This window comes from Macaca thibetana, chromosome 3 (assembly GCF_024542745.1).
Source record: "Macaca thibetana thibetana isolate TM-01 chromosome 3, ASM2454274v1, whole genome shotgun sequence".
NCBI classification, from domain to species: Eukaryota; Metazoa; Chordata; class Mammalia; order Primates; family Cercopithecidae; genus Macaca; species Macaca thibetana.
The window spans coordinates 56,100,443-56,117,238 of record NC_065580.1 but is presented as its reverse complement, the minus strand read 5'-3'; the positions used below and the strand labels follow the sequence as shown (position 1 = coordinate 56,117,238).

The 16,796-nt window shown below is 40.7% G+C and overlaps 2 protein-coding genes across 10 annotated transcripts in view; one reads left to right on the top strand and one right to left on the bottom strand.

The window, feature by feature from the left end:
- LRRC17 (leucine rich repeat containing 17) overlaps positions 1 to 105 on the top strand; it is a 40,626-nt gene extending 40,521 nt beyond the window's left edge. The window contains exon 4 of the mRNA XM_050782770.1: positions 53 to 105. Coding sequence (XP_050638727.1) covers positions 53 to 90 — 38 coding nt within the window. The 3' untranslated portion in view covers positions 91 to 105. The remainder of the gene's footprint in view (positions 1 to 52) is intronic.
- FBXL13 (F-box and leucine rich repeat protein 13) overlaps positions 1 to 16,796 on the bottom strand; it is a 270,947-nt gene that overhangs the window by 142,639 nt on the left and 111,512 nt on the right. The gene's annotated exons all lie outside the window — the stretch shown is intronic.

The following is a 16,796-nucleotide window of genomic DNA, read 5'->3' as shown; positions in this document are numbered from 1 at the left end:
CTTATACATTAAATAAATTTCCATTTCTGATTTATGTGCATTCCAAAATCAGGTCCTGATACATCCAAATTCTCAACCACTCTTCACTGATCCTTGCAAAACACTGTCAAGCTAGACCTGAAAGAGAACTGTCACAAACAGTAAGTAGAGAATGCGAGAATTATGTTGGAAGCTAGTTGGAAGCTAGGACCCTGATTAACAGCTGTAGATGGTGTGAAGCACGAGCCCTGAAGAGGTATAAACACTGGTGAATGTGGAAACATCATTTTTGTTTCTTTTTGTTTTTGTTTTGAGCGGGGTTCACACTGGGAATCCACCTGTCCATGAGAAAGGGCCCTTCCTGATAAGCTAGTATGTCAAGGACCATAAAATAAAGAATGAAATTAGGATTTGGGTGCAGTATTTGGGATGAAGCCAGAATAAAATATAGGAAATAATATGAGGCCACTGAGGGAGGAGGTGGTGCCCAAAAGAAGCCCCGTGATTTGGGTTTGCAGGTTAAAATGAGCTCACCTAGAGAACTAGATCACCAGCAAAAGAGGAAATCAGTGGAGGATTTTAGACCCTGATCCCATCAGTTTGCATTTAGATAGTCATATTCTACAAAGAGAAAAATAAAGTGAAAAGAAATATACACACGTCCTTAGTGAGACACTACTTTTTCCTCTTAATATACAATTTCCTTTCATGCTGAGTTGAATACGTTTTTATTTCTTCTATCAAGGTATTCCTACAAAGTTTAGCAAATAACCACCTTATTTGATATTTGCACAAACTCCCAAAGCATGGAAGATGGTATATAACAAATAGTATTAGGCACTTTTTTTTTCTGAGATGGGAGTCTTGCTCTGTTGTCCAGGCTGGAGTGTAGTGGTCCAATCTCAGCTAGCTGCAACCTATGTCTCCCAGGTTCAAGCGATTCTCCTGCCTCAACCTCCCGAGTAGCTGGCATTACAGGTGCTCACCACCATGCCTGGCTAATTTTTGTATTTTTAGTAGAGACAAGGTTTCACCATGTTGGTCAGGCTGGTCTTGAACTCCTGACTTCAAGTGATCCACCCACCTCACCCTCCCAAAGTGCTGGGATTACAGGCGTAAGCCCCACACTCAGCCACACATTTTTAAAGCACATGCTACATGCCAGACACTGTGCTAAGAGCTTCACATATTCCACTTCTAATTCTCACAAAATCCCTCTGAGGTAGGTAATACTGTCTGCCTTTTATAGATGAGGAATCAAGGTGGAGAGGGGAGGTAACTTGGACAAAATCACACAGCTGGAAAGTGGCAGGGCCAGGATTGAGATCTGCCTAAGCCCTTTCTGCTATGCAGGGCTGCACAGCATTGTAAAAGTTACCCTTGTCTGTGGCTGTCTGGCACCACAACTTCCAGAACTAAACCCCAAAGAGGAGCAGGTACCAGGAAAGTGGGGGAGCACTCATGAGGGCAGTTGGCAGGAGAAAGTCTTTTGTCCAAGACATTTAGATCTGTATTTATATACAGGAAACAAAGAGAATGGGAAGCCGGAAGAATTGCCAGAGCTAATGCTTCAGTAAATAACTCTGGATTGTGAGGTTCTATTTTTATTTTATTTTTTTTATTTATTTATTTATTTATTTATTTATTTATTTATTTTTGAGACAGAGTTTCGCTCTGTCATCCAGTCTGGAATGCAGTGGTGCAATCTTGGCTCACTGTAGCCTTCGTCCCCTGGGTTCAAGCGATTCTCCTGCCTCAGCCTCCCAAGTGGCTGGGATTACAGGCGCCCGCTACCACACCCGGATAATTTTTGTATTTTTAGTAGAGATGGGGGTTTTGCCATGTTGGCCAGGCTGGTCTCGAACTCTTGACTTCAGGTGTTCTGCTCACCTCAGCCTTCCAAAGTTCTGGGATTACAGGCGTAAGCCACTGAGCCTGGACTGGATTGTGAGGTTCTAACCACTCTGCCCAGTGGTTTGGGTCAGAGGTGGGGACTTAGAGACATTACTTCTTCATGCAAATCCCTACATTGTTCACTATGAGGCATGAAAGCCAGCTATTACATTTCAAACGTTACCAGAGAGATGTAACAAGTTCATTTATTTACAAATTCATTTATTATTGTTCATGAGCATCAGAGTGGAATTTTAAGGACATAGGAGCTGAAAGAGCCAAGATTTGATGATGGAAAAAGCCTGGTGTGACAAGAGAATCATATTGGAGGCAAGAGGATTCTGGAATGAAATGAGATGAAACCTGATTCAGAGAAAGGGCCCAAGTTGTTCTCTGGTATAATTTTTAGAGGCTAGTTAGGGATTTTATTGGTTGATTTTTATATTCAATTTAATCCCCAGGGATGTATTTGGAAATAAAGCTCCTGAACACATCAAAACAGAAATTAATCCAGGACATCCAAAAGTAAGTCAGTAGGCATTCCTAACATCTCTCAGGGTCAAGACCAAAGTGGATTTTCAAACCTTAAGATTTGCCCCTTTTCTACATCGGAGTTAAACTTTTTCAGGGAAGTGTAGTTGATTCATGATGGAATGAACAATTAGACACTTCCTCTTCCACCAATTTCTTACTTGACAGTTACTCTAGTAACTTGCCTTTGGATGTCTCTTTTTTTTTTTTTTTTTTTTTTTTTTTTTTTGAGACGGAGTCTCGCTCTGTCGCCCAGCCCAGGCTGGAGTGCAGTGGCGCGATCTCGGCTCACTGCAAGCTCCGCCTCCCGGGTTCACGCCATTCTCCTGCCTCAGCCTCCCGAGTAGCTGGGACTACAGGCGCCCACAACCACGCCCGGCTAATTTTTTGTATTTTTAGTAGAGACGGGGTTTCACCGTGGTCTCGATCTCCTGACCTTGTGATCCGCCCGCCTCGGCCTCCCAAAGTGCTGGGATTACAGGCGTGAGCCACCGCGCCCGGCCTGGATGTCTCTTTTTTACGACAGACAATACAAGTTCATAAGGTTACAAAAATCAGTATATTTTATGGTAGTAAAAATTACTACTGTCCTGAGATATACATATTTGAATGTATGTATCACCTGGGTATTTGGATAAAATAAGTTAAAAAAAACAAAACAAAACAAAACAACCTTTCCTAGTCGTAAGATTCTCTGATTTTTCTGAAGTAAACAAGATTTACTATAAACAGAGTCCTCCTGAGTCGTGAGTTGGCTGTGACCTAATGCCTAGTTACTTGAAAAAGATATTCAACTTTAAGCAGCACTGCTTTTCATTCATTCACCATTCCATCCTCTGGAGCCTATACTCTGGATCAATTCATGTCTGTTTCTGAGAAATCTTGAGTCTCCTGCTCCGGCAAATTGGCAAATCGAAAGGATTCAGTAATGAGGATCTGTTTTTTTAATGAGTCGGAGTCTCCCTCTGTCACCCAGGCAGGAGTGCAATGGCACCATCTTGGCTCACCACAACCTCTGCCTCCCGGGTTCAAGTGATTCTCCTGCCTCAGTCTCCCGGGTAGCTGGGATTACAGGCACCCGCCAACACGCCTGGCTAAATTTTATATTTTTAGTAGAGACAGAGTTTCACCATGTTGGCCAAGCTGGTCTCAAACTCCTGACCTCAAATGATCCGCCCACCTCGGCTTCCCAAAGTGCTGGGATTATAGGACCACAATGCCTGGCCAATAATGAGGATCTACTTGTCTAAATTCTGTAAGTCTGTGCCCTCATCTGCCTTTTAAGGATTTCTTTTTTTTTTGACACGGAGTCTCACACTGTCGCCCAGGCTGGAGTGCAGTGGCGCTATCTCGGCTCACTACAACCTCTACCTCCCGGGTTCAAGCAATTCTCCTGCCTCAGTTTCCGGAGTAGCTGGGACTATAGGCACCCGCCACCACGCACAGCTAATTTTTTGTATTTTTAGTAGAGACAGGGTTTCACCGTGTTAGCCAGGATGGTCTCAATCTCTTGACCTCGTGATCCGCCTGCCTCGGCCTCCCAAAGTGCTGGGATTACAGGTATGAGCCACCACGCCCAGCCTTTTTTTTTTTTTTTTTTTTTTTGACACAGTCTTGCTCTGTCACCCAAGCTGAAATGCGGTGGCATGATCTTGGCACACTGTAACCTCCACCTCACGGGTTCAAGCAATTCTCATGTCTCAGCCGCCCAAGTAGCTGGAACCACAGTCGCATGTCACCACACCTGGCTAATTTTTGTATTTTTAGTAAAGACAAGGTTTCGTCATGTTGGCCAGGCTGGGCTCAAACTCCTGGCCTCAAGTGATCCACGTGCCTTGGCACTGTGCCCTGCCTTAAATATTTTAAGATAACATTCTACATTTAATTTTCTAAAATTTTACTGGTATAAGGATTACAACTGTTGTGTTCAGTCAGCCAAACGGCCCAAAAGAGCAGCCAATATTTATCTTCAATCCAACTGTCAGAAAACCAATCTTCCCAGAAATGTATGTAATTCTCCACACACCAATAGATGAACTGATCTCAGCTGGGGTAGGGGGTGGGGTGGGGCAGGAGAAACAATAGAAAAACTAAAACATCTCTGAAAAAAAAATTCTTTTATTTCAGTTTCAAGGGTACATGTATTAGGCTTGTTATATAGGTAAACTCATGTCACGGGGGTTTGTTGTATAGATTATTTAGTCACCCAGGTATTAAGCCTAGTATGTGTTAGTTATTTTTGCTGATCCTCCCCCTCCTCCACCCTCCACCCTCCAGTAAGCCCCAGTGTCCATCATTCCCCGCTATGTGTCCATGTGTTAAGAATGGTTTTTATCTTTGATACACTCAAGTTTGCTGGAATTAAAATAGGTTTGATTAAACAATTTTCAGTAAATAATTTTCAGTAAATTAAAAATATTACCAAGTTAAGACAGACATTACCTTTGCTTCCTTAAAAAAGATCAAGGTCTACTCAGGCTTGAATGCTCAGTTGTTTCTGTGATGAAGACAATGGTACTAAGAAGTACACTTCCAGATAAATACTATGTGAAATATATTTTAGACACAAAATATTAAAAATTTAAACATGCCGGGCGCGGTGGCTCATGCCTGTAATCCCAGCACTTTGGGAGGCCGAGACGGGCGGATCACAAGGTCAGGAGATCGAGACCACAGTGAAACCCCGTCTCTACTAAAAATACAAAAAATTAGCCGGGCGCAGTGGCGGGCGCCCGTAGTCCCAGCTACTCAGGAGGCTGAGGCAGGAGAATGGCTTGAACCCAGGAGGCGGAGCTTGCAGTGAGCCGAGATCGCGCCACTGCACTCCAGCCTGGGCGACAGAGAGAAACTCCGTCTCAAAAAAAAAAAAAAAAAATTTAAACAAAGAAAATGTTTACAGGTTATCTTGACCTCAGATACATATATCAACATATATATCTTATGTATGGTGGTTAAAACCTCACAATCCAGGCTGGGCATGGTGGCTTACACCTGTAATCCCACCACTTCAGAAGGCTGAGGCAGGCAAATCACTTGACGTCAGGAGTTCAAGACCAGCCTGGCCAACATGGCGAAATCCCATCTCTACTAAAAGTCCAAAAATTAGCCAGGCATGCTGGTGCATACCTGTAATCCCAGCTACTCAGGAGATTGAGGCATGAGGATTGCTTGAACTGGGGAGGTGTGGTTGCAGTGAGCCAAGATTGCACCACAGTACTCCAGTCTGGGCGAACAAGCAAGTCTCTGCCTCAAAACAAAAACAAAAACAAAACAATAAGAAAACAACCTGGTTAAAAATGGGCCAAAGTCCTTAACAGACACCTCACCAGAAAGATAGAAGCATATGAGAAGATGCTCCATAACAAATGTCATCAGGGAAATGTAAATTAAAACAGTAATGAGATACCCCCACACGCCTATTAGGATGGCCAAAATCCAGAACAGTGACAGCACCAAATGCTGATGAGGATATAGAGCAACAGGAATTCCCATTCATTGCTGATGAGAATGTGGAGCAACAGGAACTCTCATTCATTGCTGATGAGAATGCAAAATGGTACAGCCAACTTTGGAAGACAGTTTGGCACTTTCTTACAAAACAGCACATACCCTTACCATACAATCCAGCAATCATGTTCCTTGGTATCTACCCAAAGGAGTTGAAAGCTTCTGTCTATACAAAAACCTGCACACAAATGTTTATAACAACTTTATTCATATTTGCTCAAACTTGGAAACAACCAAGATGTCTTTCAATAGGTGAGTTAATAAATTGGTGATACATTCAGACAATGGAATATTATTCAGCACTAAAAAAATGACCTATCAAGCCATGAAAAGATATAAAAGAAATTTAAGGGCACACTAATAAGTGAAGGAAGCCCATCTGAAAAGGCTACATACTGTATGATTCCAACTACATGACATTCCAGAAAAGGCAAAACTATATAGACAATAAAAAGATTGGTGGTTGACAGGAACTAGCAGGGTGAGGGGGGATGACCAGGCAGAGCACAGAGGATTCCTAAAGGAATGAAACTACTCAGCACAATATTATAATGGCGAACACAAATATCACTGTAAATTTGTCCAAAGTCATACCATATACAACACTAAGAGTGAACCCTATATGAAGTATGGACTTTGGGTGATAATGATGTGTAAATATAGCTTCACCAATTGTAACAAGTGTGTCATTCTTGTTGGTAATGTTGATAGTGGGGAGGCAATGTATGTGTCGGGGAAGGAGGTATATGGGAAATCTCTATACCTTTTGCTCAATTTTGCTGAGAACCTGAAATTTCTCTTAAGAATAAAGTTTATGGCTGGGCACAGTGGCTCACACCTGTAATCCTAGCAGTTTAAGAGGCCAAGGCGGGTAGATCACCTGAGGTCAGGAGATCGAGAGCAGCCTGGCCAACATGGTGAAACCCCGCCTCTACTAGCAGAGGTTGCAGTGAGCCAAGATCAAGCCACTGCACTCCAGCCTGGGCAACAGAGCAAGACTCCATCTCTAAATAAATAAATAAATAAATAAATAAATAAATAAATAAATGTTAATTTAAAAAAAAAAGAAGAAAAGAAAAGAAAGTTCTTAAATCAATAACCTAACTTTTAACCTGAAGAAACTAGCAAAGAAGAGCAAACAAAACCCAAGTCAACCAGAATAATAAAGACTGAAGTGGACTGGGTGCAGTGGCTCACACCTGTAATCCTAGCATTTTGGAAGGCTGAGGCAGGAGGATCTCTTGAGTTCAGGAGTTCAAGACCAGCCTGGGTAACACAGTCAGATCCCGTCTCTACAAAATTTTTTTTTCAATTAGCCAGGTGTGGCCACCTGTAGTCCTAGCTACTTAGGTGGGAGGTGGAAGGATCACTTAAGCCCAATAGGTTGAGGCTTCAGTAAGCTGTGATCATGCCAGTGTACTCCAGCCTGGGAAATAGAGTAAGACCCTCTCACCCAAAAAAAAAAAAAAAAAAAAAATTGGAGTGGAGATAAGCAAAACAGAAAATAGAAAATAGAGAATTAACAAAAATAAGGTTTTTTTGAATATCCATATTTATAGTAGTATTATTTGCAATGCCTAAATGATTGAAGCAACTTTAGTGTCTATTATTGGAAGAATGGATAAACAAAATGTGGTATATACATAAAATAAAATATTATTTACCCTTAAAAAGGAAATTCTGACACATGCTAAAAGGAGTAAACCCTGATGATACTGTGCTAAGTGAAGTAAGCTAGGCACAAAAGAACAATTATTGTTTGATTCCACTTATATGAGGCACCTAGAGTCATCAAATCCATAGAGATGGAAAGTAGAATGGTGATTGCCAGGACTTAGGAGGAGGGAGAAAAGAGGATTTAGTACTTAATGGGTACAAACTATCAGTTTTGTGAGCTGAAAAAGTTCTGGAGATGCATCAGTGATGATGGTTGCACAAGAACGTGAATATACTTAATGCTACAGAACTGTACACATAAAAGTGGTTAAAATGGTAATTTTTATGTTATCTATTTTTTACAACAATGAAAAAAGAACCAAACAGTTGGTTGAAACAATCAACAAAATTTGCAAACCTTGGCCTAGACTGACCAGGAAAACAAAAAGAAAGACTAATAGTACTAAAATTAGAAATGAAAGTGGGTACATTAGTACTGACTTTACAGAAGTAAAAAGGATCATAAGAGAATATTATGAACTGTTGTACCCCAACAAATTAGATAAACTACATGGAACTGACAAATTCCTAGAAACACATGAACCACCAAAATTGACTCGAGAAGAAACAGAAAATCTAAATAGCACTATAATAAGTAAAAATACTAAATCAGCAATCAAAAAACTTCCAACAAGGCCAGGCTCATGCCTGTAATCTCAGCACTTTAGGAGACTGAGACAGGTGGATCACTTAAGGTCAGCAGTTCAAGACCAACCTGGCCAATGTGGCAAAACCCTGTCTCTACTCAAAATACAAAAATTAGCCAGGCATGATGGCACTTACCTGTAATCCCAGCTACTCAGGAGGTTGAGGCAGAAGAATCGCTTGAACCCAGAAGGCAGAGGTTCCAGTGAGCCAAGATTGCACCACTGCACTCCAGCCCGGGTGACAGAGCGAGAATCCATCTCAAAACAAACAAACAAACAAACAAAAAACCTCCAAGAGAGAGCCTAGGGCCAGATGGCTTCATGGGCAAATTTTACCAAACATTTAATCCTCAAATCTTAAACCAAACATCAATCCTCAAACTCCTTCCAAAAAAATACCTCCTACCTCATTCGATGAAGCCAATATTATCCCGATAAGGAAGCCAAAGACACCATAAGAAGGAAAAACTACAGAGTAATATTCCTTTTAAATATAGATGCAAATATCCTTTTAAAAATATTAGCGGCCAGGCACAGTGGCTCAAGCCTGTAATCCCAGCACTTTGGGAGGCTGAGACAGGCGGATCATGAGGTCAGGAGATCAAGACCAACCTGGCTAACCCAGTGAAACCCCGTCTCTACTAAAAAATACAAAAAAAAAAAAACAACTAGCTGGGTGAGGTGGCGGGCGCCTGTAGTCCCAGCTACTCGGGAGGCTGAGGCAGGAGAATGGCATGAACCCAGGAGGCGGAGCTTGCAGTGAGCTGAGATCCGGCCACTGCACTCCAGCCTGGGCAACAGAGAGAGACTCCATCTCAAAAAAAAAAAAAATTAGCAAACAGAGTCCAGCAGCATATTAAAAGGATTATACACCATGATGTACGAACAAACGAGACTGATCTCAGGAATTCAAGGGTGGTTCAACAGACAAAAAAAAAAAAATCAATCAATGTGATATACATGATATTAATAGAAGGAAGGAGGGGAAAACCATTTCAGTTGACTCAGAAAAGGCATTTGACAAAATCCCATTACCCCTTTATAAGAACACTCAGCAAAGTAGGAATATATAGGAGCTTCCTCAATGAGCAATTGTGTAAGAAAAGAAACAAAAGGCAGAATGGGTATGAGCCTTCTCTTTGGGCTGATGAAAATGGTCTAGAATTAAATAGTGATGGTTGTTCAACATTGTTAATATAATAAAAACCACTGAGTTGTACTCTTTAAAATGGTTAAAAAGGTGAATTTTATGTTACATAAAATGTACCTCAATAAACAAAAGCTTCCAGATAAGCATGCCTTGCTATTTCTCAGAAACTCATTCCATTATTCAACTACCACTGCTATCATGAAAATCTTAGGTCAAACTGAAACCCTGAATGTTGCATCTTGAGTCCATTTCCTTCCTTCAGAAAATGTAGATTTATTTAATAGTATATTTTCTATGTATATTTCATATGTGTATATATGTGTGTATACACATATAGGGAAAGAGGGACAGACAAACAGAGAGACAAGGGGCATTCCAAGATGGCCGAATAGGAACAGCTCTGGTCTGCAGCTCCCAATGTGATCAACGCAGAGGACGGGTGATTTCTGCATTTCTAGCTGAGGTACCTGGTTCATCTCACTGGGACTGGTTGGTCAGTGGGTGCAGCCCACACAGGGCGAGCCAAAGCAGGGCAGGGTGTTGCCTCACCTGGGAAGTACAACGGGTCGGGGGATTTCCCTTTCCTAGCCAAGGGAAGCTGTGACAGACTACCTGGAAAAACGGGGCACTCCTGCCCAAATACTGCACTTTAATATTCTTAAAATAATTTTCAACCCAGAATTTCATATCCAGCCAAACTAAGCTTCATAAGTGAAGGAGAAATAAGATCCTTTACAGACAAGCAAATGCTGAGAGATTTTGTCACCACCAAGCCTGCCTTACAAGAGCTCCTGAAGGAAGCACTAAACATGGAAAGAAACAACTGGTACCAGCCACTGCAAAAATATGCCAAATTGTAAAGACCATCACTGAGATGAAGAAACTGCACCAATTAACGGGCAAAATAACCGGCAAATATCATAATGACAGGATCAAATTCACACATAACAATATTAACTTTAAATATAAATGGGCTAAATACCCCAATTAAAAAATACAGACTGGCAAATTTGATAAAGAGTCAAGACCCATCAGTGTACTGTATTCAGGAGACTCATCTCACGTGAAAAGACACACACAGGGTCAAAATAAAGGGATGGAGGAAAATCTACCAAGCAAATGGAAAGCAAAAAAAGCAGAGGTTGCAATCCTAGTCTCTGATAAAACAGACATTAAACCAACAAAGATCAAAAGAGACAAAGAAGGCCATTACATAATGGTAAAGGGATCAATTCAACAAGAAGAGCTAACTATACTAAATATATATGCACCCAATACAGGAGCGCCCAGACTCATAAAGCAAGTCCTTAGAGACCTACAATGAGACTTAGACTCCCACACAATAGTAACAGGAGACTTTAACACCCCACTGTCAATATTAGATAGATCAATGAGAGAGAAGGTTAACAAGGACATCCAGGACCTGAACTCAGCTGTGCAACAAGCAGACCTAATAGACAACTTCAGAACTCTCCATCCTAAATCAACAGAATATACATTCTTCTCAGCACCACATCACACTTATTCTAAAATTGACCAAATAATTGGAAGTAAAGCACTCCTCAGCAAATGTAAAAGAACAGAAATCACAAATTGTCTCTCAGACCACAGTAAAATCAAATTAGATCTCAGGATGAAGAAACTCACTCAAAATTGCACAACTACATGGAAACTGAACAACTTGTTCCTGAATGACTACCGGGTACATAATGAAATGAAGGCAGAAATAAACATGTTCTTTGAAACCAATGAGAACAAAGACACAGTGTACCAGAATCTCTGGGACACATTTAAAACAGTGTGTAGAAGGAAATTTATAGCACTAAATGCCCACAAGAGAAAGCTGGAAAGATCTAAAATTGACACCATAACATCACAATTAAAAGAACCAGAGAAGCAAGTGCAAACAAATTCAAATCCTAGCAGAAGGCAAGAAATAACTAAGATCACAGCAGAACTGAAAGAGATAGACACACAAAAAACCCTTCAAAATGGAGTCTTGCTCTGTTGCCCAAGCTGGAGCGCAGTGGTGCGATCTCAGCTCACTGCAAGCTCCGCCTCCTGGGTTCACATCATTCTCCTGCCTCAGCCTCCCAAGTAGCTGGGACTACAGGCGCCCGCCACCATGCCCAACTAATTTTTTTGTATTTTCAGTAGAAATGGGGTTTCATCGTGTTAGCCAGAATGGTCTTGATCTCCTGACCTTGTGATCCACCCGCCTTGGCCTCCCAAAGTGCTAGGATTACAGGCATGAGCCACGACGCCCAGCCGGAGTTTGTTTTTTAAAAAGATCAACAGAATTGATAGACCGATAGCAAGACTAATAAAGAAGAAAAGAGAGAAGAATCAAATATACTCAGTAAAAAATGATAAAGGTGATATCACCACTGATCCCACAGAAATACAAACTATCATTGGAGAATACTATAAACACTTCTATGCAAATAAACTAGAAAATCTAGAAGAAATCGATAAATTCCTGGACACATACACCCTCCCAAGACTAAACCAGGAAGAAGTTGAATCTCTGAATAGACCAATAACAGGATCTGAAATTGAGGCAATAATGAATAGCCTAACAACCAAAAAAAGTCCAGGACCAGGCAGATTCACAGCTGAATTCTACCAGAAGTACAAACAGGAGCTGGTACCATTCCTCCTGAAATTATTCCAATCAACAGAAAAAGAGAGAATCCTCCCCAACTCATTTTATGAGGCCAACATCATCCTGATACCAAACCTGGCAGAGACACAACAAAAAAAGAGAATTTTAGACCAATATCCCTGATGAACATCGATGCAAAAATCCTCAATAAAATAATGGCAAATCGAATCCAGCAGCACATCAAAACACTTATCCACCATGATCAAGTTGGCTTCATCCCTGGAATGCAAGGCTGGTTCAACATATGCAAATCAATAAACATAATCCATCACATAAACACAAGGCAAGGATGCCCTCTCTCACCACTCCTATTCAACAAGTATTGGAAGTTCTGGCCAGGGCAATCAGGCAAGAGAAAAAAAATAAAGGGTATTCAATGAGGAAAACAGGAAGTCAAATTGTTTCTGTTTGCAGATGACAAGATTGTATATTTTAAAAAAACCCATCATTGAAGCCCAAAGTCTCCTTAAGCTGATAAGCAACTTCAGCAGTCTCAGGATACAAAATCAATGTGCAAAAATCACAAGAATTTCTATACACCATTTACAAACAGAGAGCCAAATCATGAGTGAACTCCCATTCACAATTGCTGCAAAAGAGAATAAAATACCTAGGAATACAACTTACAAGAGATGTGAAGGACCTCTTCAATGAGAACTACAAACCACTGCTCAATGAAATAAGACGATGCAAACAAATGGAAGAACATTCCATGCTCATCGATAGGAAGAATCAATATCACAAAAATGCCCATACCGCCCAAGGTAATTTATAGATTCAATGCCATCCCCATCAAGCTACCAATGACTTTCTTCACAGAAGAAAAAACTACTTTAAAGTTCATATGGAACAAAAAAAGAGCCTGCATTGCCAAGACAATCCTAAACAAAAAGAACAAAGCTGGAGGCATCACACTACCTGACTTCAAACTATGCTACAAGGCTACAGTAACCAAAACAGCATGGTATTGGTACCAAAACAGATATACAGACCAATTGAACAGAACAGAGGCCTCAGAAATAACACCAGACATCTGCAAGCATCTGATCTTTGACAAACCTGACAAAAACAAGAAATGGGGAAAGGACTCTCTATTTAATAAATAATGTTGGGAAAACTGGCTAGCCATATGCAGAAAGCTGGAACTGGATCCCTTCCCTACACCTTATACAAAAATTAATTCAAGATGGATTAAAGACTTAAATGTCTAACCTAAAACCATAAAAACCCTAGAAGAAAACCTAGGCAATACCATTCAGGACACAGGCACAGGCAAGGACTTCATGACTAAAACACCAAAAGCAATGGCCACAAAAGCCAAAACAGAAACATGGACTCTAATTAAACTAAAGAGCTTCTGCACGGAAAAAGAAACTACCATCAGAGTGAACAGGCAACCTACAGAATGGAGGAAAAATTTTACAATTTACCCATCTGACAAAGGGCTAATATCCAGAATCTACAACGAACTCAAACAAATTTACAAGAAAACAACAACCCCATCAAAAAGTGGGCAAAGGATATGAACAGACACTTCTCAAAAGAAGACATCTATGCAGCCAACAGACACATGAAAAAAGTTCATCATCACTGGTCATCAGAGAAATGCAAATCAAAATGACAATGAGATACCATCTCATGCCAGTTAGAAAGGCAATCATTAAAAAGTCAGGAAACAACAGATGCTGGAGAGGATGTGGAGAAATAGGAATGCTTTTACTGTTGGTGGGAGTGTAAATTAGTTCAACCATTGTGGAAGACAGTGTGGTGATTCCTCAAGGATCTAGAACTAGAATTACCATTTGAACCCATTACTGGGTTTATAAATCATGCTACTATAAAGACACATGCACACGTATGTTTACTGCGGCACTATTCACAATAGCAAAGACTTGGAACCAATCCAAATGCCCATCAATGATAGACTGGATCAAGAAAATGTGGCACATAACACCATGGAATACTATGTAGCCATAAAAAGGATGAGTTCATGTGCTTTGCAGGGACATGGATGAAGCTAGAAACCATCATTCTCAGCAACCTATCACAAGGACAGAAAACCAAACACCACATGTTCTCACTCATAGGTGGGAACTGAACAATGAGATCACTTGGACTCAGGGCGGGGAACATCACACACCAGGGCCTGTCAGGGGATAGGGGGCTGGGGGAGAGATAGCATTAGGAGAAATACCTAATGTAAATGACAAGTTGATGGGTGCAGCAAACCAATATGACACATGTATACCTATGTATCAAACCTGCATGTTGTGTACATGTACCCTAGAACTTAAAGTATAATAATAATAATAAAACAGAGACAGAGAGAGCAAGTTTGGGTGGCTAACACTTTAAGGTTTATAATTATTTTATTAACTTTTTATTACTACAAACATAATAAATTGGTTAAAAATGACAGACTAAGCACACATTCAGCTTTTCTCTCCTGCCCAAAATCCAAGAATGAATTTTTTTTTCAAAAATGTATAACATGCATGGAAGCCAAAGCAAGAATGGCCTTGGTGGATCAGAAACGAATAGTTCCTAAAAATCCAAAGGCAGATGTAACCAGACGGAATGAGGAACATGCAGGACGCAGTTGCTATAAAGGTGAAAACGGCATTATATCCCCATATAGGATGTATCCCAGAAATTAAAAGATGTATTAACATTATTTTCATGAAAAATATAAAAAAGGAGCCATGAACAAGACTCCTGCATATATATCCCTGCTACTTTTCAACATTGCAAAAAAGGTCCTAAGCAATGTAATAAAATGAGAAAAAGAGAAGAGATAAGAATAGGCATGAATGAAAATAAAACTGTCCCAGATACGACAGTCTACCTAGAAAATTCAAGAGAATCAATTGACAAACTATTAAAACCAAGAAGAAAGCTTAACACATGGTCAGATACAATAACATCATACAAAAAACTACAGCTTTGTGTAGCACCAGCAATAAGCAATCAGAACTATTCCATTTTGCATAACTTCTTTTTTCAATTAAAAATGTACAGACACAGTTGAAACTTCTGTGCACTTCTTCCCCTTTCCATTAAACTCTCTCTGTCCACTTTTACAATCACTGTCTTGCATTTGGAGTTTTTCTTTCTCATGCATGCTTTTTATATGTCACCATATGTGTGTGTACTTAAAAATCTATAGTAATGTATATTGTTTGAAATTATTTCAAAATAAAAGGTAAAAATATACATAATTTTGCAAATTGAAAAGTTATATACAAATGGTATTAGATTTTATATACAATATATAGCTTTCTCATGCAACTTCATTTTACCCTTTAATATCTTTAGACTTATTCAACTGGTATTTGTACATGTATATTGACATTCTTTCTCATTATCTGGTGTTGCAGGAAGTCAAGGACCCCGAATGGAGGGACTGGCTGAAGCCACGGCAGAAGAACATAAATTGTGAAGATTTCATGGACATTTATTAGTTCCCCAAATTAATACTTTTATAATTTCTTACGACTGTCTTTACTGTAATCTCTGAACATAAATTGTGAAGATTTCACGGACACTTATCACTTCCCCAATCAATACCCTTGTGTTTTCCTATGCCTTTCTTTAATCTCTTAATCCCATCATTTTCTTCGTCAGGTGAGGAGGATGAATGTCGCCTCAGGACCCTGTGATGGTGTCAACTGCACAAATTGTTTGTAGAGCATGTGTGTTTGAACAATATGAAATCTGGGCATCTTTAAAAAAGAACAGGGTAACAGCGATGTTCAGGGAACAAGAGAGGTAACTTTGAACTGGCCGCCAATGAGCAGGATGGAACAGAGCTATATTTCTCCTTTCATAAGCAAATAGGAGAAATATCGCTGAATTCTTTTTCTCAGCAAGGAACATCCCTGAGAAAGAGAATGCGCCCAGAGGGTAGGCCTATGAACGGCCCCCTTTAGAAGTGTGCCGTCTTTTATGGTCGAAGCCGAAGGGATGAAATAAGCCCCGGTCTCCTGTAGCGCTCCCAGGCTTATTAGGAGGAGGAAAATTCCCACCTAATAAATTCTGGTCAGACAGGTTGTCTGCTCTCAAACCCTGTTTCCTGATAAGATGTTATCAATGACAATGCATGCCCAAAACTTCATTAGCAATTTTAATTTCACCCCACCTGGTGGTCCTGTGATCTCGCCCTGCCTCCATTTGCTTTGTGATATTTTATTACCTTGTGATGGTGATCTCTGTGACCCACACCCTATTCGTGCACTCCCTCCCCTTTTGAAAATCGCTAATAAAAACTTGTCCGTTTTACGGTTAGGGAAACATCACGGATCCAGCCGACATGTGATGTCTCCCCTGGACACCCAGCTTTAAATTTCTCTCTCTTGCCGGGCGTGGTGGCTCACACCTGTAATCCCAGCACTTTGGGAGGCCGAGACGGGTGGATCACGAGGTCAGGAGATCGAGACCATCCTGGCTAACACGGTGAAACCCCATCTCTACTAAAAAATACAAAAAACTAGCCGGGCGAGGTGGCGGGCGCCTGTAGTCCCAGCTACTCCGGAGGCTGAGGCAGGAGAATGGCGTGAACCCGGGAGGCGGAGCTTGCAGTGAGCAGAGATCCGGCCACTGCACTCCAGCCTGGGCGACAGAGCGAGACTCCGTCTCAAAAAAAAAAAAAAAAAAAAAAAAAAAAAATTCTCTCTCTTGTGCTCTTTCCCTTTATTTCTCAACCCAGCCA